Genomic DNA, 23,203 nt, shown 5'->3' with positions numbered 1-23,203 from the left:
GCCCGCAGGAATTTCTGTCTGCATCATGACAGCACCTCAGGGAGTGCTGTACGTGTTACACGCGACCGTCTACAGAAAAGAGTTTAGCGCAGGGCCCGCTGGATCGGAAGCATGCGCTCCATCCTCACTCTTTCCGGTTCATTTTGGTCTCTGGGTTCGGTCCCACGTCCCACACTCAACACAGGCTCGAGAACGGTGGGACTGGCAGACTTGCCACCAAACATGCTGCACCAGGACCAGCAGCATCAGAGTCCCCAGGGAGCCTCCCAGACCCCAACCCACTGGCTCAGAAACTGTCTTTGACAAGGTCCCTGGGTGCTTCCGATGCACCTTAAAGCCTGAGAAATCTTGGATGTGGCCCTGTGAGTGGATTTCGAGAGGCAATAAACACAGAGGTGAGAAAGGAAAGATGCTGAGGGCCAAGGCCTGGTTAATCCTCAACAGTGAGTGAGCGGGAGGAATGGGCAGGAAGAGAGGATTCGGGGCGAGGTTCCCCCCCCCCCCCCCCCCCCGCCCCGTCACCCACACCACCTGCAGGGACACCTCAGGCTCCCAGAGCTGGGAGAGCTGGGCCCTGTTTGAGGGAAAGGCCCTTTCTTTCTGCATCTGGAGACTTCCTTTCCTGGGCCTCTTCTCAGAATAGTGCACTTTGGGTTCTAGGAGAGGCTGCTCTGTTACTGCGAGGGCAGGGCAGTGACGGGGGAGAGGCATCAGGAGCACGGAGGAACTCAGCACGGAAGGGCTCGCCTTCCACCAGCCAACCTACCCATTCTGCGGATTCGCTTTGTATGCGTGCTCTGCACACAGAACTTCCACCAGGAAAGGATTCCCTTATAGCCAGCTAGAGCTCATTAATTTTTTTTTGTTTTGTTTTTATTTTGGAGGGAGAGAGAGAAAGCAGGGGAGTAGAGGAGAGGGGAAGAGGGAGAGAGAGAACCTTAAGCAGGCACCATGTTCAGCACGGAGCCTGACACGGGGTTCAATGTCACAACCAGGAGATCATGACCCACGCCATAATCAAGACTCAGACGCTCAACCAACTGAGCCACCCAGGTGCCCTGAGGTTAATTTTTTAAAGGCCTCTTCTTTCCTACCGAACAATCTAAAGGGTAGGGACTGTGGCCCAAGCATTTGCTAAACAAATTAATATATGGATGATTGAATAAATATGTGATTAATCTTGTCTTGGAGGTACGGAATATACAGGAAAGGCATTTAATCTGTGACAGCAGGGACGGCACATTTCAAAAAGTGTGTGACAGCTGAGCTCAGCCCTGAGAAACAAGCAAATAGGTAGGTGTTCCCCAGGCCTGGGAGGGGAGAGAAAGGGCACCCAAGCGAGCCAAGGTGAGAACTTCCCTGAGCACCATTTTCGGGGCAGGCAGCCCGTACGGTAGATGACGCAAGGGGCCTGGGGTGTGTGCGAGATCGTGACCATCCGTGGCTCTCAGGGGTCCATCCGTGGCTCATCACCGGGCGACTTGCTGAGACCACAGAGTCAAAAACGCCACAGGTGAGGCCTGAGGCCCAGTAACCTGCAGTTTCACGAGCCCTCCAGCAGAGTCCAAGGACACGAAGTGTGAGAAGCCATAAGTGTGGAGACAAGGTGGCCACGGGGAAACCTAGGAGACAGCAGTTTCTGTGCAGGTGGATAAACAGAGGCCACAGTGATCAGGTAAGGAGACACAGACAGTGAGGGAGAGAGGGGGGAGAGAGAGAGAGAGAGAGAGTAGAGAGAAGGAAGATGCTGTTCTTTATTAAAGACATGTGACAATGATCAGTAACGTGAGGCATTAGGGGGTCAGCAGCTAGACAGCAGACATGTGTCAACTTGCGAGAACCAAGTCAGCCAAGAAGGGAAAACGATGGGGGTGCATGTCCCACCCTTTCTCAGAGGAGACAGCAAAGGCACCTGCCGATGAGGCAGGCACATCCTACGACCCTGTTCTCTCTTCCCGTGGTCAGGCCCCACCTGAGCCCCTAGAATCTGTGTCAACCTTACACTCGGCCTGCATCTCAGCCTCCCTGCCTCCAGCCTCAGCCCCCACCAGGGAGAGCTTCCTAAGCTGCAAACAGGGGCTGTCCCTCTCCAACCACAGCCATTTTCAACAGGGTAGTGAGGCCCCCCGGGGACACTGTGGAACCCCGAGGGCAGGTCTTTCCTGGTCACATGGACCGGGTGAGGCCCTAGTCACATTTAATGGATGACAGCCAGCAACAGATGTAAAGGCATGCATGGAACGGCTCTATGCAACAAGTCTCTACTTCATGTCCTGTGTGACTTTCAAAGGACAGTCATATGGGTGACAGCTCTGTCCCTGAGCCTAGAACTTACTTTCATTTTGCTATCTCCACAACACTTTTTTCTTGGCATGGTTTTACTAAACACCAGGTAAACAAAGGAAGGGTTTTCCTTTGCTTTGTCCAGCACTGCTGTAAGAGGTGTTCAGGATTTGGGGCACCCTGTCCGGGATGGCAGGGCTCTTCGCGCTGGGGGACCTGGTGTTCGGTCAGTGTGTATAGAGACAGAGCAGCAACGCCTCTGCCCGGGGTAGCTGGCTCTGTGCACGGACGTGGTACAATGCAACATTCTCTTATGAACTACCCTCTAAAAATTTCATCTGTTATTCCGCACTTTAGAGCATTGTAACAATTTTTAAAGACAATGCGAGTATGAATGTTATATGATCTAGGAATTGCAAAGGGACTACTCTAGATTGTTATAAAAAGACATACATGGTCTGAGCATGATCGGAACTCCTAATTGCTCCCTTTAGAATGTTCGTATTTAACAAATGTATACTTCCTTTTTATATGCTGAACACTATTCTAAGCACTTCATAAATGCCAACTATTTGCTCCCCACCAGACCTAGGAAATAGTATTATTAGCCCCAATGTTATAGACACTCACAGGTCACACTGCTGACAAGTGGTAGAGACAGGATTCAAACCCAGGCTGTCTGGTGTGCCCTTGCTTTGAACCATCACACATGGTGACCCTCCATGCTTCCGTGTATAAAAGGGGCTCTCCTAGGGCCACCTGGGTGGCTCAGTCAATTAAGTGTGCGACCTTGGCTCAGGTCAAGATCTCACAGCTCGTGGTTCGAGCCCCACATTGGGCTCTGTGCTGACAGCTCAAGCCCAGAGCCTGCTTCGGATTCTGTGTCCCCTCTCTCTCTGCTCTTCCCCTCCTCATGCTCTGTCTCTCAAAAATGAATAAACATTAAAAAAAAATTTAAAACAGGCTCCCCTGGCTCTTGCCAACACACCTGGCCACAAACTCCTCCCTGACCACATACTTCAGTCATATCAAAACAAGCATGCCTACTTCCTCCGTCCATGGTGTTCTCTGTACACACTGTTCTGAGCCGGACACGTCCCACCACCTGCCCCCACACATGCCGATTCCCTCCCCTGGCCCATCGCCCATACCCAGGCCGGCTCTCCCAGCACCCCGGGGACTTCCCTGTGCTTCCCTCCTCTGGGCCTCAGGACAGCCTGCCAGGCAGGGACTGGAATGCACCCATGCCCACAGCTACGGCACCCCACATGGAACCTGGCACACAGCAGATGCTCAGATGTGCTTGCAGACGGCAGTGGGAGGAAGGAGCAAAGAGAAAGCAGCAGAAATTTAGAAGCAAAAACACTAATTTGGAGTAGCCCAGATGTGCCCTGTCTCAACTGTCTGCAGACAAAGCCTTTCTGCAGGGGACGGGTACACCTGGCGTCACCATGACAACGAGGCCTGAAGACTTGGGGGTGGGTGCTGGGGACTCCTCTAGGCGCTCCTGCACTCATGCTCCCTTGTCTCTGAGCACTCAGCAGGTGGAAGCCACAGACGCGTGGCATGGGAGGAAAAAAGTAGGGGCCAATCCCACTTGGGATGAGGCAGCCTGTCACTTACCCGACTGTGACAAGGACAGCCACGGGTCACATGCCCTGGACCCAAGCAAGTCAAAGAAAAAGCCCTCAGTTCACCCTATCTGCCAGGTCAGCAATAAGAAATTGGAGAAAACGGATTTGGCAGCATCCAGAGGGTATTAAATATTCATCCTGACTACCCATCAGTAAATCCCAGCAGAATACGCCCACTGGCAAGTCGGCTTTCTCCACCGGAGGCTGTCCTTCTGGAAGCCTGTTTATTGCTTTGTCAATCTGAATGTGCAATATTGAAGAGCCGGACCAGGAGAGGGTCGTAAACGTTTGGAAAATGAGTGCTGACATTTCCCTTATTGCTTCGGTATTTAGGGATATGTAATTGGAGTGTGCTTTTGGTGCTGAAGAAAATCAGAAGGAAGCAAAGCGATGCTTCGAAATTAAAAGAGAAAAGAATGGATTAAGGCGCAGAATCGAGTGTGATGAGCTGGCTTAAAGTCCTGCCTAAATACCCCTTGGGGGTCACGCTCTGTGATCAATGGGGAGTCAGGGTAAGCTAAATCAACAAAGTGGGAGCGATGGCATTCCCTGGAGATTTCCTCGGGGATGTGCAGAAGGAACAGGAGGTGGATAAAAAGAGTGGTCAATGACAGATCCACAAGCGATCAGGCCACCCAGCACGAGATCTTAATGAATCAGATACCTGTGATGTGGTCAGGTCAGCAGGTGGCCCTGGCAGGGACCGGTCTGGGGACACAGACCACACAGAGCCCTCTGGGAGCACATGACATCAGCAGTTAATGGCTGATAAATGGACTGGTGGGACAGAGCCAACACGCCCTGGGTTTCTCTCTGATTCTGTTGGAATATGAATGTTTGACAAAATATTCCTAAAAGGGGGTGGGGTAGGTGGTGAGAGCAGGAACAAGAAGCCATGTTTTGAGGGGCAAGGAATGGAACAAGGGGAGAAAGCATGCCTACTTCCTCCGTCCATGGTGTTCTCTGTACACACTGTTCTGAGCCGGACACGTCCCACCACCTGAGAAGCCAGCACTGGATTTGAGCTCTGGCATCCCCAAGTCTTAGGAGCCATCTGGTGGCAGATGGTGGCAGAAGCCTGAAGAAACAGGGGAGTCAGGGGAGGCATGAATTACACCCCTACACCATTAGCAAACTGGACCGTCTATGGGCTCCTCGTGACCCCAACTTAAAAAAACAAATTTAAGTTATCTGCTAAAGGGCGTCAGGAAACCAAGGATGGTAAACCAGAGAGAGGAGGGATCAAATAAAATTACTTGGTACCAAAGAGGTTTCCTGAGAAGAAACAAAAAAATCATCGTGGTCCAGAAAATACGTCATATAATAAAATTAAGAGCTTGGATTCTGGAACCAGACTGCCTGTCTGGATTAGAGCCTTGCTTTTGCCACTTATTAGAGATCACTGGATAATTTAGTTACCCTCTATGTCAGTGTCCTTGTCTATAAAGTGGGTGAAACGGTACCCCCTCTCAGTGCTACATGGGTTAGGTAAGAACCAAGCAAGCTACTACATATCACGCACTCAGGATGGGGACAGAGGAGAACTGTTGCCACATCGTGTCACTTACTGTTTGTACTGGTACAGCCACGTGCGCAGGGCCTCGTCCATGCCACCCATCAGCCATATATAAAGGAGGGTGTAACAGATGGCAAAACCCATGATCTCTCACTACATGGCCTTCGAAGAAGTCAAAGTCGCCCTCCATCCAACCCCACTGCTTTTTAACAAGGCGCACCCGGGTTCAAATCCTGGTGTCCCACTCGCCACGCATTTGATTGGGCAAGTCAAACCTCTCTGAGCCTCCGTTCCTCCATTTATTAAAATTTCATCTAATGCTTATTTATTTTTGAGACAGAGTGTGAGTGGGGGAGGGGCACAGAGAGAGAGGGAGACACAGAATTCAAAGCAGGTTCTGAACTGTCAGCACAGATCCCACCACGGGGCTTGAACCCATGGACCATGAGATCATGACCTGAGCCAAAGTCGGAGGATCAACTGACTGAGCCATCCAGCCCCCCCGCCCCCCTCTCCCCGCCAGTTAGTCCATTTACAAGATAGGAAAGCAACAGCTTGCTCCCAGGGTGACAGTGCAGACCAAATGGGACCACATACACCAAGTGTCTGACACAGCCAGCCCTCTGGCATCTTCCACCTCTACTTCCCCTCCACAGAAGCACAGTACCAACTCGAGTGTGGGAGGGGAAAGTAAACATGAGCATGAAGCTCTATGGAAAACACGAAGTGCTAAGTGCATCAATATTTAATAAAGGAGAGGATGTAACACTTAGAGGGATGAACTCTCCTCTGAGCCCCAGCTGCTCCCTGGGCGGCGGCAGCGCCCACCAGGCTCTCTGTGGCCTGCAGGGCGCCTCGAAAGTGCATTACTGCTCACTTCTGAGCAGAGGCCACACAGCAAACAGCCACTCCCGGACCTCCCGCGCCAGTGCTGTTGCTTCTCGCTTGATGGTGAAAAACACAAACCAATTCAGCATAAGCCACAGAGACCCGGAGACAGCCCTCCACCGCCTACCCCTCTGGCTACATTTTCCACCCAGGGGGAATGACATGGTGTGATATCCGGAAGTTGGGGAGCCCGAGGCCCACCAGCAGCTGCAACCTCAATTTTCTGCATGACAAGCCGGTTTGCTGCTACCAAGGCTCCGAAGCAATGGGAGCCAACCGAGATGGGATACAGACATCGACACTGTTTCACTGCTGGACGAATTTTTCAGAACGTAAGTGCAAATAAGCACAAAGCTGGGCACCCCAGAGGTGACTTCACACACTTTTCCCCCTTATTCTCTTTAGTAACACATAAATTAACCAGAATCCAAATAACTTGCACCTCTGAAGAGCTAAGTCCTTAGTCTTCCTTTATGTGCTCCAGCCTTAGAGTCCAAGTAGGAATGGAAACAAGCAGGAGTGTGGAATCGATTCAAAAGGGCAAGGTCAGGCAAGGTCCTGGGGTCAACACGAACCTCACCTTTTTTACAGCTGCAGAACCATGTGACAGGTTCCATGGCTCACAACACCAACCTTGAAGTCCAGGGGAGACCACAAAATACGCAATTATGATCAGAATGTCCTAGTCAGTAAGGCAGGCAAGTGTGTCCCTAGGCATTTCCACAACAAGGGGTCACACAAAATGGGGTCTCTGCCTAACCCTCCATTAACTCCAAAATCCACTTAAGCAGCATGGGCTCTCCCCTAAGCATCTACTTGCCCAGGCTCAGGCTCTAAGTGGCCAAGGAACGGTCCCATCAGTTTGCTTGTTCCAAACTGTGGTACAGAACAGGATTTTTCTTTTTAATTTCCAAATTTTTATTTTGTCTTAGAGAGAGAAAGTACACAAGTGGGGCAGAGAGGCAGAGGCAGAGAGAGAGAGGATCTTAAGCTCCATGCTCAGCATGGAGCCCGACATGGGGCTCGATCCCAGGACTCTGGGATCATGACCCAAGGCGACATCAAGAGTCAGACACTCTACCGATTGAGTCCCTCATGGGCTTCCAAAAGAGGGCTTTTTATGGGGTTAGAAGAGGCCAAGGGTAAACTCTGACAAGACCCCCATGTGACCTCACATAGCTGAAAACAACACTGGGACCATCTCACACGGCGGAGCTGACCAGGTCGGGTAGTAACCATGGCTGTGAGTGGGCAGAAAAATCCTTCTTGCAAGGTGTTCTAACCACTTTGCAAAGTAGGTGGGTCGCAAAGTCAGAAAAACGTTTTTGCAAAGTCACCTCTCGTCCAACCCACCCTTCACCTCGTGGCTGCCCACAAGGTCCTGTTCAGGGGCCTGGCAATAGCAGGGATGCCGGGAAGCCTGGGCTCTACCCTAGAGAGCACGTCTACCCATCAAAGCATCAAGAAAAGGGCCCCATGAAGCCATGGGTGCAGGGCACTCCCTTGACCCAGGCTTCCCAAGTTAGTGCCGCCAACTGTTTTGAGAGACTTGCCTCCGTGGGGGAAGGGAGCTCAAGCTCAGTGCAGGAAGCCAGAGCCTGGGTCAGGGAATCAGCTTGGGAGACAGACAGACAAGGGTTCAAACCCCAGCTCCACCATTTACCAGCCACGAGACCCTGGGCTAGCCCCTTCATCTTGCCTGGGGCGGTTGTGAAATTATCATAAAAACACGTGCCAGGTGCTCCGTAAGCGCCTCCCCGACTCTCCCTCCCATTCAACGGTCCTTATCCTCCAACAGGGAACAAGGGCACCTCCTCCATGCTGCGGTGGAAAGGATTACAGGAGGCGACGTGAAGTCAAGAGACCAGAGTCTAAAAAGACATGACAAGAAAAAGCGGTCTGTAATCCCTGATCAGATCCTGGTTTGGAAGACAAAAAAAGCTACCAAGGACATTATTGGGACAGCTGGAGAAATGCTGGTAACATCCCGTCATCGTGGGGAACTCCCGGGGTGTGACGACAGCGTTGTGGTTGGACAGGAGGAGTGCGCCCTCGTTCTTACAAGACACACACGAAAATACTGAGGAGGAACAGCCCCGAGCCTTGCACCTCACCCTCAAATGGTTCAAAAACAACACAAAACCAGGCAGAAAACACAAACACAGTAAGACGTTAACTGCTGACCCTCAATCAAGACGAGGACACAGGATTCCGGCGGCTACCTATGGGATGGAAATTTCTTGGGCTACAAAGCTGAAAACAAAAGCGACCCTGCCAAGGGCTCTACGTGTGCACCTCCCTCCCCACCACCGCAGGCCAGGTGGCCCCCTCCCCTAGCCTCGTGCTGGCCGCCCCTCCCCCCCACCGCATGCTGGATGCCCCTCTCCCCCACCACCTGCCAGGTACCCCCGTCTTCCCCACCGTGTGCCGGGCGCCCCCTTCCCCCGCCACCGCATGCTAGACACCTCTCTCCCCCACCACGTGCCAGGCGCCCCTCCCCCCACCACGGGCCAGGCGCCCCTCCCCCCCACCGCGGGCCAGGCGCCCCTCCCCCCACCGCGGGCCAGGCGCCCCACCCCACCAGCCCCCTGACCTGGCTGCAGCACCCTGATCTCCAGCAGGTTGGAGGTCCGCTCCGCCAGGCGCGTCCACGTGTTATTGTAGTTCCTCCGCCACAGCTCGGCCACACACTGGTACTTGCCCGCCTCCGTGTCGCTGGCTCGGCTGATGCTCAGGCGCACGTTGTTGCTGGCCTCGGCCTTCTCGATGGCGGTTCGGGTCCGGAAGCTGGAGGACCTGTCTCCCCACTGGACCCCTCCGTCCCGCGTGAAGGTCACCAGGTCGTGAAACTCGATGGTGCCGACGGGCTGGAACCGCCACGTTACAGACACGGGGACCCGGGCCGGGTAATGGGGCTTGATGATGCACTGCAGGTCAAAGGAGTCGCTGTAGGTCACGCCTGGCGTGCGGGAGATGGCCGTGACCGCGAAGCCCATTTCTGGAGAGAGAGCAGAGAGACTCCAGCCGGGGGGGGCCGCTAGGTTTCTCAGGGTGGTGCCCGGCAGGGGCAGGGCTGCTGGCAGAGATACTGGGACAGAACAAGGCTCTGGGTATCTCTTGATGCCCAGGCCAGTATCACGTGAGCTGGCATTCGAGCCCAAAAGAGCACAAGACCCCACACACGGAGGCCAGAGGCAATTCTGCTTGAGCAGCACTTAGCACACCCCTCCCAATGAAGGCTTAATGTGGATTCACCTCCCAGCAAAGCCCTTCCTACAAATTTTGGGATTCCACGCTGAAACAGGAGGAAAAAAATCTCCCAGGTCAAGGTCATTCATTGGCTGCAAGGTAGACACATCCCCGGAGCCCTGACACCTCCTCCGTCTAGCCCGCAGGGCACTGGGGCCAGACAAGCAGGAAGCACACAGAGCACGGGTCCATGCTCCCCAGGCCAGGCAGGACTGGCTTGCTCACCCATCCCTTTTCCACTATCCTTGTGAAATGCAGGGAAGATGGGCAGTGAGGGACCCACAGCAGGTGGCCTGACCTTGAGCAGGTGGGGACTGCTTCTTGTGGTCCTAGCAGGCTGTGCAGCTCTCAATACCCCTTCCTGACGGCAGCAAGCTGACCCGATACTGACTCCTCAACAGGGGTTATCTGAGCTCCTCCACATTGAAACACCACTTAATATTAATGCACTGGGTATGATCATAAGACGGGGGGGGGTGGCAGGTGAGAGAGGTTCTGCTCAGCTTTTTCAGGCCAGTTCTGGCAGAGGCCACGGTTCCCCCACCTGGGGCCACCACTCCTGCAGGGTGGCCTTGCTCCCTGGCCAGTATTCTTGGAACATCACTCCTACCATGCAGACCCAGGAAGAGTGACTGCCCCCAGTCACTAGTGTGCAGAATATGTGGCAGGATATAGGGCCTTAGGGATAGGACACGCCCCAGGGGCTCCTGGCCTCAACATCCAAAGATGTTATCCAAAGGAGGGCGAGCTCCTTCAAGCAAATGATTAGATCCGGGCCTGACAGAGCACACCCCACAATCAAGGTGCACAGAGCACCCAGTTTACTCTAACCAAACGCTCAGAATGGCCCATGTGCGGCTGGAGGATTTCCCACCTGCTGAGAGTCAGCCATACCTGACCCCACCCAAATGTGTGTCACTATGTAGACTGAAAGGCAACCTGACCCTGCGGTGCCCCCACTCTTCCCTGTCACACCCCCTCGGGCCACCCTAATCACGGCTTTGGCCAGAGGTGCCCCAGGGGTAGAGAACACGTAATTGGAACCAAGCCCGGGGATCCCAGGTCAGAGCCCTTGGTGACCCTGACTACAGGAACCATGGACATATGGTGAGTTTGACAGACGTCAGAGGGATAACCTGAGAGAAGCGATTCTGACGGACTGTGGCCACTCCTTGGACATTCCTTAACCTCACAGGGTGGGGAAAATGACTTATACTGGACATCCAGACATCAAAGGTCCACACTGGTCCTGAGCACAGGCCGGGGGACTGAGCTCATTGGTGACCTCACCCGCTGGCCAAAGATTCTAAAGCCAGAAAGCTGAGCAATGCAATCATGGTGAGAAGCAGGTCAAGCTTTGGGATTAAGCTTTTAGGACAAAAAGTGCAATTGTAATCTCGAGTGGGGAGAATAGAGCACTCTAGAGGGGCAAAACTTGTGGGGGCTGCATCTTTACTGGGGTGTACCTAAAAGCACCACTAAGAAGTCGGAGGGCAACATGGTCCCAGGAATACACGATCACCGAGGACAAGCAATGTCACAGCTGTCCTGATAAACAGGAAGACATAACATGATAACAAGAAGCAGACTGGCCTCTTAAAATTTAATCTCCTGATTGCATTAGGCAGATAAATGTTGATAGACGCCTCTTTAACTACCCCCGTGCAAAGCAAATCTAATTCTCTGATTTTAGCAAATCTCAAGGTATCTTTTAATTTCATGCTGATGAGGAAGCGGCTGGCTTTCCTAAGGATGGGCCTTATAGAGGAAAAGACAAAAGTACAGGCTTGGGAGGGCAGGGGGAAGGAGAGAGATCCCTGACCTCCCTGGTTCAGATGGTGGGTCTATCCTTTAAAAGCTGTAGCCCTGGACAAATTAGTTAACCCTCAGTCTCCTGGTAAAATCTAAGTGCTGAGCTCTTGGTTATGTGAGAATTCAAAGGGACAATTAAGCTCAAGTGCTTAGCCTCTGCCAGGAACATAGTAAATGCTAAGTAAATGGCAAAAAGGGGGTTTCTACCCTCCTTTGCCCTACTCTGGCCTTTTGAGGAGGGCTGAGGCCCTGGGTTGCAGGGCAGGGGAGCCCTGGTGGGGGGAGAGGGTGGCAGGTAAGAGAGGTTCTGCTCAGCTTTTTTAGGCCAGTTTTGGCAGAGGCCACGGTTCCCCCACCCGGGGCCACCACTCCTGCAGGGTGGCCTTGCTCCCTGGCCAGAATTCTTGGAGCATCACTCCTACCATGCAGACCTGGGAAGAGTGACTGCCCCCAGTCACTAGGCCCCCAGGGACCCTACCGTGCACCACTGGCCCTGTCAACCCTTCCTGCATTTCCATACACGGTCCCTTCAATTAAACCCTCTGGAAGAGGCAGCAGTTTCCTGCCAGGACTCTGACAAAAGTCAGGGCAGGGGACTTGACTCGGGAGCCATCTCCTAACCGTCCCCTGGGAATGACCACCCAGTGCTTCCTTACCGAGAGCCGTGATGGAGACTGGGGTGCTGGCCCGGCGCTCTCCCACGATCTGCCACTCGCCGTCCACGGCCCGCACCCATTCGGTCACATGGCACTCGTACTGGCCCTCGTCCTCCTTCCTGCTGTGGAAGATGGCCAGGCTGAACGAGCCGGGCTGCACCTGCTCCATCCGGACGCCCCCGAAGCTGCTGCGCTCCCAGTAGGACGCACCCGGCTGCACGGTGCCATCGCGGTCCAGCCACATGATGTTACTGCGGCGGCTCTGCCTGTCCACGAGCTGCCAGATGACGGAGAAGCGGCCCTGCGGCCGGCCCGCTGTGCGGACGCTGCAGGCGAAGTGCAGGTTCTCCCCCTCGAGGATGACGCTGGCATTGCTGGCCACCTCCACGGAGATACTGCTCTCTGGGAAGAGGGAGAGAGTACTGCGTTGGGGCACCGCCGTCCGTACTGCACCCTCCCCCACAGATGCAGAAGGAGGACAGGTGTGAACACCACTCGGGGCAGGTGCGCCTCACCTCAGAGGAGAAGTAGCACCCTGACACTTGCCATGGCAAGCCCCCACTGCTTCTGGGCACTGCTCCCCACGACCTTAGATCCATAGCCTGGGCAGCCCTTTCCTGGGGACCAACACAACGTGTGGGATACCGAGGGTCTAAGACCTGAGACTGAAATCAGAACCTAAGAAATACTACACAGTGACGCTCCACTTACGACATAAAGCCACATATCAGGTCATCTGTTCAGCTGGGGTTCAAGGATTTTGCAGCTTGGAATTTGGGGAAGCTGAGGAACGCGGAAATTCTACGTCACTTCTATCTTCCCGCTGTTCGATGCTATGGCAGACAAATAACAGCAGGAAATCTATAATGTGCCATGAGAGCCCCTCTGGGCAATATCAGCGAGCAGAACAGAAGTGACGGGAGGATTCTAGAAGATGACGTGTGCCTGCTTAGGTGTGGTGAACACTGGAGCAGACATCTACTTTCATGGAGCATGGGGCTGTGTGGCGAACAAGCCCTCCTACTTCTCATGAACACAGAGGAACTGCTCAAGGCCACTGGCTCTCCACCCTGCCATCCACATTCAGCCCTTGTTCGGCTGCTCTGACCCTAAAACATCCTGCCAATCAGAGTTTGGGCTAAGGATTCCACTCTCTTTGCTCCTTTGCTAGTCACTTAGCTCCGAGGACACTGGATCGAATTATTTAAGCTTTACATGCCTTCTTCTACATCACAGGGATGGTGTGGCCCCTATTGTGCAGTTTTTGGTTTTTTTTTTTTTTTTTACAGATGACAAAGTTAGTAAGACAATATCTATCGATCACCTGACACATAGCAGGTTTTCAAAAACTCGTCACTGGTGATCATGCTGAACTTTCCTATTCCCAGTAACTTTTGTTTTTATAAACACCATGGACAGTCTAATATGCCTTCACTATGTATACGTTACTTTGTAGGACTATCTACGTTGAGTTAAAAAAAAAGAACAAGTATTAAAAAATACAGAGCATCATAAAATTAATTTGGGTTCAATTTTCCAGGTACCACTCACATGAAACATAATTTAAAATTAATCAATTAAGTCAAATCCCTGATTCAGAGGCACACCCGATTATTGAGGGGGGAGGGGTCACCTACACCCATAACCATGCATTGAATCAGTCTTTGCTCCCCTGTTATTTTCCCCCACAGGCAGAAACAGACAGAGACGAGCCCCGAGCCCCAGCAGATAGCTTCTATTAGGGTGAGGATGCCTGCTCCCCACCATAGGTTGGCTTATTTCCGGTGAAACATAGGTCTGGGCAGGGTTTGGGTTCCCTAGGAGGGCAACCTTCCCAGGAGCCATACCAGGATGGCTGGCAGAGACGAGAGGCTCCTGCTTAGCCACCAGCCACAGCACTCAGTGGCTCAAAGCGTGGATTTGGAGGCATGCAGACCAGGGCTCGACTCCCGAATGTCCTAACTCTGGGATCTTGGGGCGCTTCCTTTTCTCACATGCAAAATGGAGACACTCAGCATTTCTACTTTTTGGGGCCACAGCACTGACAATACTAGAGGGGGCAATTATTTGTCACCATCGTCATTATTCATACTTGCTCTGTAGGCTAAAGACTCAACTCCAGCATTATCATTCCATCAGGGGCACCAAAAGGACAACTCTGGCATCAGGGGACAGAATGAAACTGGACGGGCAGCCCTGGAAGAGGCAAACACAAACGCGGTGCAGAGCTGCCTCTTAGGACTCCTGGGCCTGAGAAAAGGCGAGCCTACAATGTAAAACTCTCTAGATTAAGTGAAAACTAGGACAGAACTAATGAGACTCTGCATGTGCACAGACGAGATTTCAAATCAGGAGGTGAGTGATGTCGCACAGGCTTAAGCGCAGAGCACTGGATCCGGAGTCACGAGCGAAGGCTTCTAATGCAACGGGCGCTCAACCACGAACAGAACTGGTGAAGCGCCTCTCTGCGCGGTGCTCCGGCTTCCTCGTTCACAGATGGAGAGACCAATGGCCTCTATAGGGATTTGAGGACTGGGAGCAGGGAAGGAGGTGCTAGATGCGGAAGCACGCTGGGCTCTTGAGAGGAAAAGCGCCATTAAGATCCAAGGATTTATCACCATTACCGACGTGATCGTTGTTCTTTGGTACACTTACCCAAGTGGCCTTGGGGCAGGATCTGGTGGTGCTGAGGGACTTTAACTACCCAGTTATCTGCTGGAAAAGCAATATAGCAGGCCACAGATCATCAAACAAGTTCTTGGAAGGGGTCGGGGGAAATCTCTTAGTACAAAAGATACAGGAGGTAAACATCGTTGCTGCCCTTCACTGGATCCGTAACAAAGAGGAATTAGTCGCAGATTTAAAAACAGAGTCGGTGGTTAAGGCAAGCACAAACCAACAGGGAAACAGTCAGAGGAAGGGGCATTCGGTTCAACAACTTCAACTCTACAGTCAGCAAGCACCTGCCCTATGCAAAGCACCATGCTAGGCATTGCAGAGAAAAAAAGTCTAAGAAACAAAATAATTTCAAGAGAATTAGGTGTGAGAGATTAAGAAATAAATACATAAGTACAGAAGAAAGGAACCCTGTTGGTGAGAAAAGAAAGAAGTGGGCAGGCCCCCATGTCTACTCTCTCCTTCTCTTTGAAGAGAACTACGTCAGAAACTTCAGAGCGGAAATAAAAATGTCAAGGGGATCATCGCAAGACTAGGGGAGAGAACAGTTTGAGTAGTTGAGGAAAGGTTAAAGGTTAGTTTAAAAAATGTCTCTGTCTTGTTTCAAATCAGGGTATTATCAGTGTAATTCTCTTTTTTACTCAAAACAGGACTAGGAGAGAATTGAGATGTTAACGAAAACGTGATGCTACGGATGATTAAACACAACAGGAGCAAACACGGGTCGTGCCCAAGTCCCGGGCCACAACTGCTACCCACCCAGACCCAGACGAGGCCACCTTACACAGAGCTGGGGGCCCACCAATCTTCCTTGGAAACCGGCTCAGCTTTAAAAGGAAGGCTATGTTCCGGGAAGACACAAGAAGTCCCAACCACTGACTTTTGAAAACACAATTTCAATAGGGAAGAGACATTTAGGGAAATGCCAGCCCTTATATCCCCCAAACCCAGATGGCAGATCCTTTTCAATAATGTGCTTTCTGATGGAAAACCCTCCCATATAAGACCAGCCCTCCTATGAGATGTCAAGGTAGGTATCTACCCAGTCCTGCCGGGACTTAATTCCCACATGGGAGCAAATGGCTGTCCTGGGGTCCTGACTTTCCTCCAAGCTGGGCTGGCGTTGCCCATGTTTACAGAGGGCAGCTGGTGCTTGGATCTGCGGTGCCCCCGCCCAGCCTGCAGACGTACCCCATGCTCTGCCTAACTGGGGGCTGCTGTGTGTGTGGGCAGGCGAGCTGGAGAGAAGGGAGAGAGGGGAACTGGTTTTCTCTGCTACCTGAACCCTTGAGTTCCACACGCCGGCCCTCCCCTCCCCTCCGCGCCCCCACAGCTCATCTGTCCCCTGACTCCTTTTAAATGATGCCAGCTACAGACCAGACCACGGAGAGCAGAAGGACACAGCACACCTCTCTACTTACTGATGGGGAGGACGATGATGGGGATATTTTTGGGCCGCTTGCTCTCCTTGTCGATGAATTCCCCGGTGACCGTCTTCTCTCTCTCTGTCACACGACAGTTGTACTTCCCGCTGTCGTCCTGGCGGAGGTGGTAGATCTTCAGCACGAAGACACTGTCACTCTCTTTGGCCACTTTAAGCTGGCCCCTGGCTTCCCGATGGGCAAACTCACTGTTGAGGATGGGCACTGCGTTGGGTCCCATGCTGGCAATGAGTGAGCTGTTGAAGGCCCAGGAGACGGCGAAGTAACGGTCGGGAATGTTCTGGGCCTCCAGGATGCATCTGAACTCCACCGGTTCACCCACCGTGTACAGCCGCTTCTCCGTTTCCAGCCGCACAGTGAACTCTTTGTCTAAGAAAACGAAGTAACAACACAGAGGCCTTGTGGGTGAGTGAGGGCCCCTGACTAACTCAACCGCATCGGCAAATCCCCACCACCATGCCTTCTTTACAGTGCTACCCACAGCGCACCGCCTTGGTCTTGAGAGAAAAATCCAACTCCCGTTCAAGGGATCTGAGGGCCAGAGAAACTCCTGAAAGTCACAGACAGAACTCAATGGGAGCTAGACCCAGACAGCCTAAGGGGTTCTGTTTGCAGCCTATGTTGCAGACTGACAAGGACAAGCAATCCTGACATCACTTACCAGGCCTCCCCTTGATCTATATGCCCACAACTCCATTTACGCAGCAAGACTGCAAAAATTTTCCGCAGCTGTCGGAGGACTCACCCCCACGGACACGCGAGAGACAGAATGACACAGTGCCGACCCCAATCCCCATAAACACTCCAGAACATACATGTGCTGAAACATAGACAACCCTTAACACGATCCCAAGGCAAAGTGAAAGCCGGTGTCTCCACTAGTCACCACCTGTCAGATCACATCTCAAGAAAGAGGGAGAGGGGAAATACCAACTTTCGCTGAAAGCTAATGACCTCTGAAGCAGACAATGAATCCAAGCACCCTCTGGAGAGCTGGGTGTCTGATCAGGAGGGAAGGGGGCGGTGCCCCAAAAAGGGCTCGTCACCATGAACGGCGTACCACGCAGAGTGAGACACTGGGAGACTCTCATCCCTCCCGGGCAACATGTCCAATGATGCACAGACAGTGCTCATCTACTAAGCATCTCTCTAAGAGTCTGCATGCATGATGCAGGATGGACTCACCGACGAAAGGCGACAGAAACAGAAGCAAAGACAACCAGTGGTGCCACCAATGGGGAAGCAGGGGCTTGTAAGCAGAACTCTGCAAGCTCTCAAGACCTCTCCCCCTCCCTCCGCTTCCCCATTCAAGGAATCACCTCAGGGTCTCTGGGGAATCCGGAGGACTCCCTTTGCATGGTGGTACTCCCTATTTTCTGTCCCTAGCACTCGCTGCTACCAACCTGACCTTGGCCTTATAACTCTCTCCCACCCAGTCTCTCCCCATGAGACCCAACCTGTTTAATCAGCCTCCAGCTGGCCTTCGAGCCTTTTTGCTTCTAGAACCCAGAGCTAACTGCGTCATTCCTTCCTTTAAAGTCTCTATTTCTCCCTTTAAGTGTCTGTAGCAGTGGTTTTTAAACACTCCTTGGGGGGCGGGGGGAGGGGGGCAAGGGACTTTTTTCCTACAGAATCTTGTGTTGCCCAATATAGACAACATCTGGTTGAAGCAGGCGAGGGGACGCCATGGCCCTCACATGCATCTCCTGGTGCACACCCACGCACGTGGACATGCACACACCTCCACGTGCAACCTCTTGGCCACCTCTAAGGACCTCCTAAGATCCCAAGAAGAGCCTGCAAACACCTGGCCTGCGGAGTCAAGGCCAAGCTCCAGATCACAACACATGGGGCTCCAAGCCACCTCTCCTTCCTGTTCTCCCCACCCATTCCTGGGACACAAACCCGCCACACACCAGACTCCTCTCTGCCTGCCAAACACCGTGCAATTTTGAGCCTATTTATGCTTCTCCCTCTGATGCCTCTCCAGGCTTCAGACCTGGTTCAACTCACCAAACGCACTGTCTTTCTTGGATCTGCCTGAACGCTCCCATCTGGGGAAAATTTACCGTTGGGACACACTTCCCAGTCACTGTGTCCCCGAGCGCTCGACACACAATCACATCGCGGCACTCAGTACACTCTACTTAGCCACCCCTCTCATATTCGCACCTTCCCTGAGTGCAACCTCCAAAAGGTGTTCAGCTTTACACCCAATGCCTATCGTGACACCTTCCACGTGGAAGAGACCTCCCCAACATTTCCTGAAATGAAGACAAGAGCAAAGCCGGGGCTGTGACCCTCAAACCCCAAGAGCCCAGGGACACAGGGTAACATCACCAACTTTTTTTTTAATCTCGTTTTCCCTCTGCTGGCTTAGTCTGAATGCATTTTCTGGGCAAATTCGAAAAGTCCTAATCCCAAATTGGGAAGATTAAAATAAAGTAGATTAACCGATGCAACCTCATTTAAAAGCATTAAGATTCAAAATTTTGTCCAGACTTTTGAGGCTGATCTTAAAACCGTCCATGAAGGGAAAGGATAAATATGAAATAAAGCGGCTTCCCCGGATGCCCTAGTACTGGAAGGTGCAGAAGCTGCTACATGCTCTAGGTCCTACAGAGCAGATACAGCGCCCTCTTTCTGGGAGCCGGCCCTTCCTGTAAAAGCCCATCAGATGTCCAGAGACTCACTCCTGTCCTGTCACCTGGAGAGCTGTGCCTGACGACACGGGGGGGTGAAAGGGTCACCTGGAAAGTATCCCAGAAACCCAGCTAACCAGGTCCCAGCCCAGGAGCCTGGTTCAGGAGCGCAGACTGTTAGTTAAGTCAGAAGCGCTGCTCCAGAGGGACAGGAATGAGTGACAGGACCAAGGCCACTGATGGTACATAGCAAATGGGACCGTGAGGTTAAGGACAGGTCCCGAAGACACCCCACCTGCACTGCAGCTCAACTGCTGCGCTCACACAAGCTATGTCTCCAATGCCAGCCCCTCGCCAGAGGTGAGTGACAACACAAGGGAGGTCCTCGGGCCACTCGCGATGCCTGATGACGGCACAACCACCAGCCTGCTGCCAAAGCCGGGGGACTGAAGGCTCATGGAGAGCCCGGCCCAGCCCCGCGGAGGCAGCCAGCGACAGTGGTCAGAGCACGGCTGGACTCGGGGGCATGGGGAGCGCAGTGTGTGACTGCGGGGGACTAATACGAAGAGGCAGGGATGGTCTTGGCTCATGGTGCCACTGTCTTCTTGCTCCGGCTATAAACACGTCCCTCGGCCTCCTCTTTGCCCAGATTTATGGGAGAATCTGGCCCTCGCCAGGCTGGCCTTGCCAACCCAGCCCGTGACTTCTCTTGGGGCCCCTGCCACAAAGCAATCTGCCCCTGGCACCTGTCCCACCACTGCCTGACCTTGCAGAGCTTCTGAGGGACTCTAAAGGAACAGGTGATGAAGCATGTTGGAAGTTAGACACCACCACTAAAGCCGTATTATTAATATAAAGAAATAATACCTTCTGCCAGAATTTCTCTAGATCATCATTTTATACCTCTGGTGGAAGGCTCATAATCTCAAATGTCTTTTACAAATGAAACAGGACTGGTCCCCCAAAACAACGTCGTCAAAGGGGGACAGGCAGGCAGCATGGCTAATGGGGGGACCCAGTCCTCAAAATGGATGTGTAATTCAAGGAAATATAAAATTCCGGGGAGGTCAAAGGAACCAGGTCCATAAGCCGGACTTGGTCTGGGCGACTCCTCTCTGAGATTCACTAGACAGGTATCAGGTAGGCTCCCTGTACGCTCCTAGGACTTTCAGAGGTCACCAGGAAAGGAGTCGGCACACCCTGGCAGCATGTGACAACCCGCACCGGCAGGTAGAGAATGGGGACAAGCGAGACTGACCGGTGGGCTGGACGTTGACCACGGTCCCCTCGGAACGCTTCTGGGTCATGGCGTACCACGAGCCATCGGGGTCCTGGATCCACTCAGCAGCCTCGCAGTAGAACTCGCCCTGGTCGGAGGGCTGCAGGTGGAAGACGGTGAGGCGGAAGGTGGTGCTCCCCAGCTTGTCCAGCCGTATCTCCCCCAGGCTCTGCCTCTGGGCGTATTCACTGCTGGAGTGAAGCACGAAATCTCGGCTCAGCGAAATCACCTCCACGGGCTTCTCGCCCCCTCTCTGCCGGAGCCAGGCCACAGACAGGTGGCTGTGCTGGAACGTCTCCGTGGACACCTCACAAGTGAGCTCCAGAGGGTCCTGCTCCACTTTGTGCAGCGTCTGGGGTATGGCCGTGCTCTGCAGAGTGTCTGGGATCACTGCAACACAGAAGGATCGCGAGCACATGGTCACAAAGCCGCAGAACCAATGTCACACTCACGGGGGGGGGGCGGCTGGCTGCCCCCACCCCCACCCCCCGCTGTAAGCAATCACCATGAGACCACAGCGACCCCCGGTGGCATGGATGGAAACAGAAGATTTCTCTTTGGGTTGGGACTGCAATTTTTTGACACTCACCTGTCAGGTATTTTAATAACTCTCAGAGAATAGATGGGATGTATTTCGTTCCACATAGTGAACAAACCCCCCGAAAACACTGTGTGAAACGAATTCTTTTTTTTAGGTCAGATGGGATTTTGTTGGTTGTTTTGGTACTGCTTCAGGATGCTTTCACTTGGCTTCTGATCGATCTTTAAAAGAAAATCGTTCCTAGAAGTTTACGTTTCTATGTGCCTGGCTCACCTCCTCACTGCTCACTGTCCCACGCCTCACCTCCCCCCAAGTCACGTCAGCAACACGTTGCTCTAGGAAGACTAGGTTTCAGAAAATCTTTTTGGTAGAGGAAGGCAATACCACCCTCAATTGTCCAATAGGTTGGATTTTTCTTTTTTTTTTTTTAATGATGTTTTTTTAATGTTTTTATTTCATTTTGAGAGACAGAGCAGAGAGTGGGTGGGGAAGGGGCAGAGAGAGAGGACACAGAATCTGAGCTGCCAGCACAGAGCCCGACGCAGGGCTTAAACCCATGGACTGTGAGATCATGACCTGAGCCAAAGTCGGATGCTTAACCGACTGAGCCACGCAGGCGCTCCTAGGTTGGATTTTTCATGTAATTCATGGGTTAAAGTGGTCTGCACTGGAAGGAAGCCATAGTTCGGACACGTGAGGACACTGCCTCACGGCCCCGTGGTCAGAACTGTACTCTGGAGACTAAACACCACTCTCTTGGCCTGGTAGGGATGCCCTAGTCACCACCAGTGGGTGCTTCCTCACCTCGCTCACCCCTGGCCTGGCTCTCCAGGGCCTCCTGATGGGATACAGACCCAGAGACAGGAACGGCGAGCTTGGCATGAGGGGCGGGGAGATTTCAGTGTGGACAGTGGGGGGCTGCAACACTCACCCATGAGGATGGCCAACAATACCAAGGTTGTTCTGTCTTTCTGCCCCAAGTCTTGACTTTGCAGTTTTTATGCTCACAACTACGCCTGGAGGTTATGACTTGGACAGAGAGTTGACCCTTCGTGTCAGCAAGTGTGGTGGCCCGGTGCCGTCCTGTCCCCTACCGCCAGCTCCCTCCATCATTCAGGGAGCCTTTCATCAGGCCAGCAACCACAGATGTCCTTGCCTTATATTTTCAATTCCCCTTTCACCAGCTCCAGGGGCAGTTAACCTTCTCTAAATTCTTTTTTTTTAATGTTTATTTTTGAGAGAGAGCGGAGGAGGGGCAGAAAGAGAGAGAGGGACGGAGGATCCCAAGCAGGCTCTACGCTGTCAGCACAAAGCCTGACATGGGACTCGAACTCACAAACAGTGAGACCATGACCTGAGCTGAAGTTGGGTCACCTAACCAACTGAGCCACCCAGGTGTCCTTGCCTTCTCTGAACTCTTTAACACCTACACTACAGCTCTCATAAGTTCTAGCCTGAACCTCCTATTCACAAGTGAACCCACAATCTTCATTCACTCATGCTATGCATTAACCACTAAAATATTTGAGGAACTCTGGTTTGTTTTAAGTGAAATAAAGTTGCTCTATTAAAGAAGTGACCCAGTGTTACGGACTCCATATTTATTTCCTCCTCTCCCCCCAAATCCACATGGAAAATCCCAATCCAGGCCACACACGGCAGTGTCTGGAGGTGAGGCCTCTGGGAGGTGATTAGGTCAGGAAGGTGGAGCCCTCATGAATGGGATGAGTGCCCTTGGCAAGGGACCTCGGTGAGCTCTCTCATTCCCTGCACGGGAGCTGACAATGAGAAGTCAAAAGTCGGCAGCCCAAAAGAGGCCCTTACCAGAGCCAATTGTGCCGGCCCCTTGATCTTGGACTCACGGCCTCCAGAACCATGAGAAGTAGCTGCCCACTGCTGGAGCCACCAGGCTGCGGTATTTTGTTACAGCGGCAGGAGCAGACCTACTCGGCTGGGCCATGGGCCATGGGAAACATCTCCTACTCACCTACTAGGTTCATCTTGGCACTGTAACTCCCAAAATATCGCTCATCTGTGTTGGGCGTGTGACACTCATACTCCCCGGCATCCCGGGCCTGGAGGTCTGTGATGTGCAACAGGGCCGAGCTCCCCTGGACCCTCTCCACGTAGATCTTGCCCCCACGGACACGCTGGGTATAGATGGCATAAGGGAAGGAAGAGTCCACGGTGCTGACGATCTGGACCTCACGCTCGGGGGCTGACGGCAGGTAAATGGACCACTGGAAATTCTGCTCAGAAGGCCCCTGGTAGCCGCTCACGTTGCACCAGATGGTGATGTGGGAGCCCTCCGTGCGGTACAGGGGTCCTTCCTGGACGGCAACATGCCGCTGCGCCAGCACCACACCTGTGGGAGACACACAAATAGGCTCACTTACAACTCAGACCAAAATGCGGAGTAGGCAGCGATCTTCAAAGGCTTTGTTATTTCTGTGACCTGATGGTATAAATAGCTGACTGGCCCTTTCTGAGCTGCTCTGTGATTTATAAATATTAATTAAAATACTCCCTGGGTAAAGCTCCGTCCCTAATTTGCATATATGGAAATCTGATGGTGCAAAGTCGTG

General features: G+C 52.8%; 1 protein-coding gene across 2 annotated transcripts in view; it reads right to left on the bottom strand.

Annotated features, from left to right (window-relative positions):
* The window catches only part of IGSF3 (immunoglobulin superfamily member 3), an 89,291-nt gene that overhangs the window by 14,658 nt on the left and 51,430 nt on the right, over positions 1-23,203 (bottom strand). The window contains exons 2-7 of one of the 2 annotated variants that reach the window (XM_029949105.1): positions 22,606-22,983; positions 20,057-20,467; positions 16,136-16,525; positions 14,694-14,753; positions 12,039-12,440; positions 8,915-9,319 (exon numbers count right to left, since the gene is read on the bottom strand). In XM_029949105.1, the coding sequence (XP_029804965.1) occupies positions 8,915-9,319; positions 12,039-12,440; positions 14,694-14,753; positions 16,136-16,525; positions 20,057-20,467; positions 22,606-22,983 (2,046 nt within the window). The remainder of the gene's footprint in view (positions 1-8,914; positions 9,320-12,038; positions 12,441-14,693; positions 14,754-16,135; positions 16,526-20,056; positions 20,468-22,605; positions 22,984-23,203) is intronic. The other variant, XM_029949104.1, reaches the window with a different exon arrangement.

Source organism: Suricata suricatta, chromosome 8, assembly GCF_006229205.1.
Source record: "Suricata suricatta isolate VVHF042 chromosome 8, meerkat_22Aug2017_6uvM2_HiC, whole genome shotgun sequence".
Classification (NCBI taxonomy): domain Eukaryota; kingdom Metazoa; phylum Chordata; class Mammalia; order Carnivora; family Herpestidae; genus Suricata; species Suricata suricatta.
This window is presented reverse-complemented; position numbering and strand designations above follow the sequence as displayed.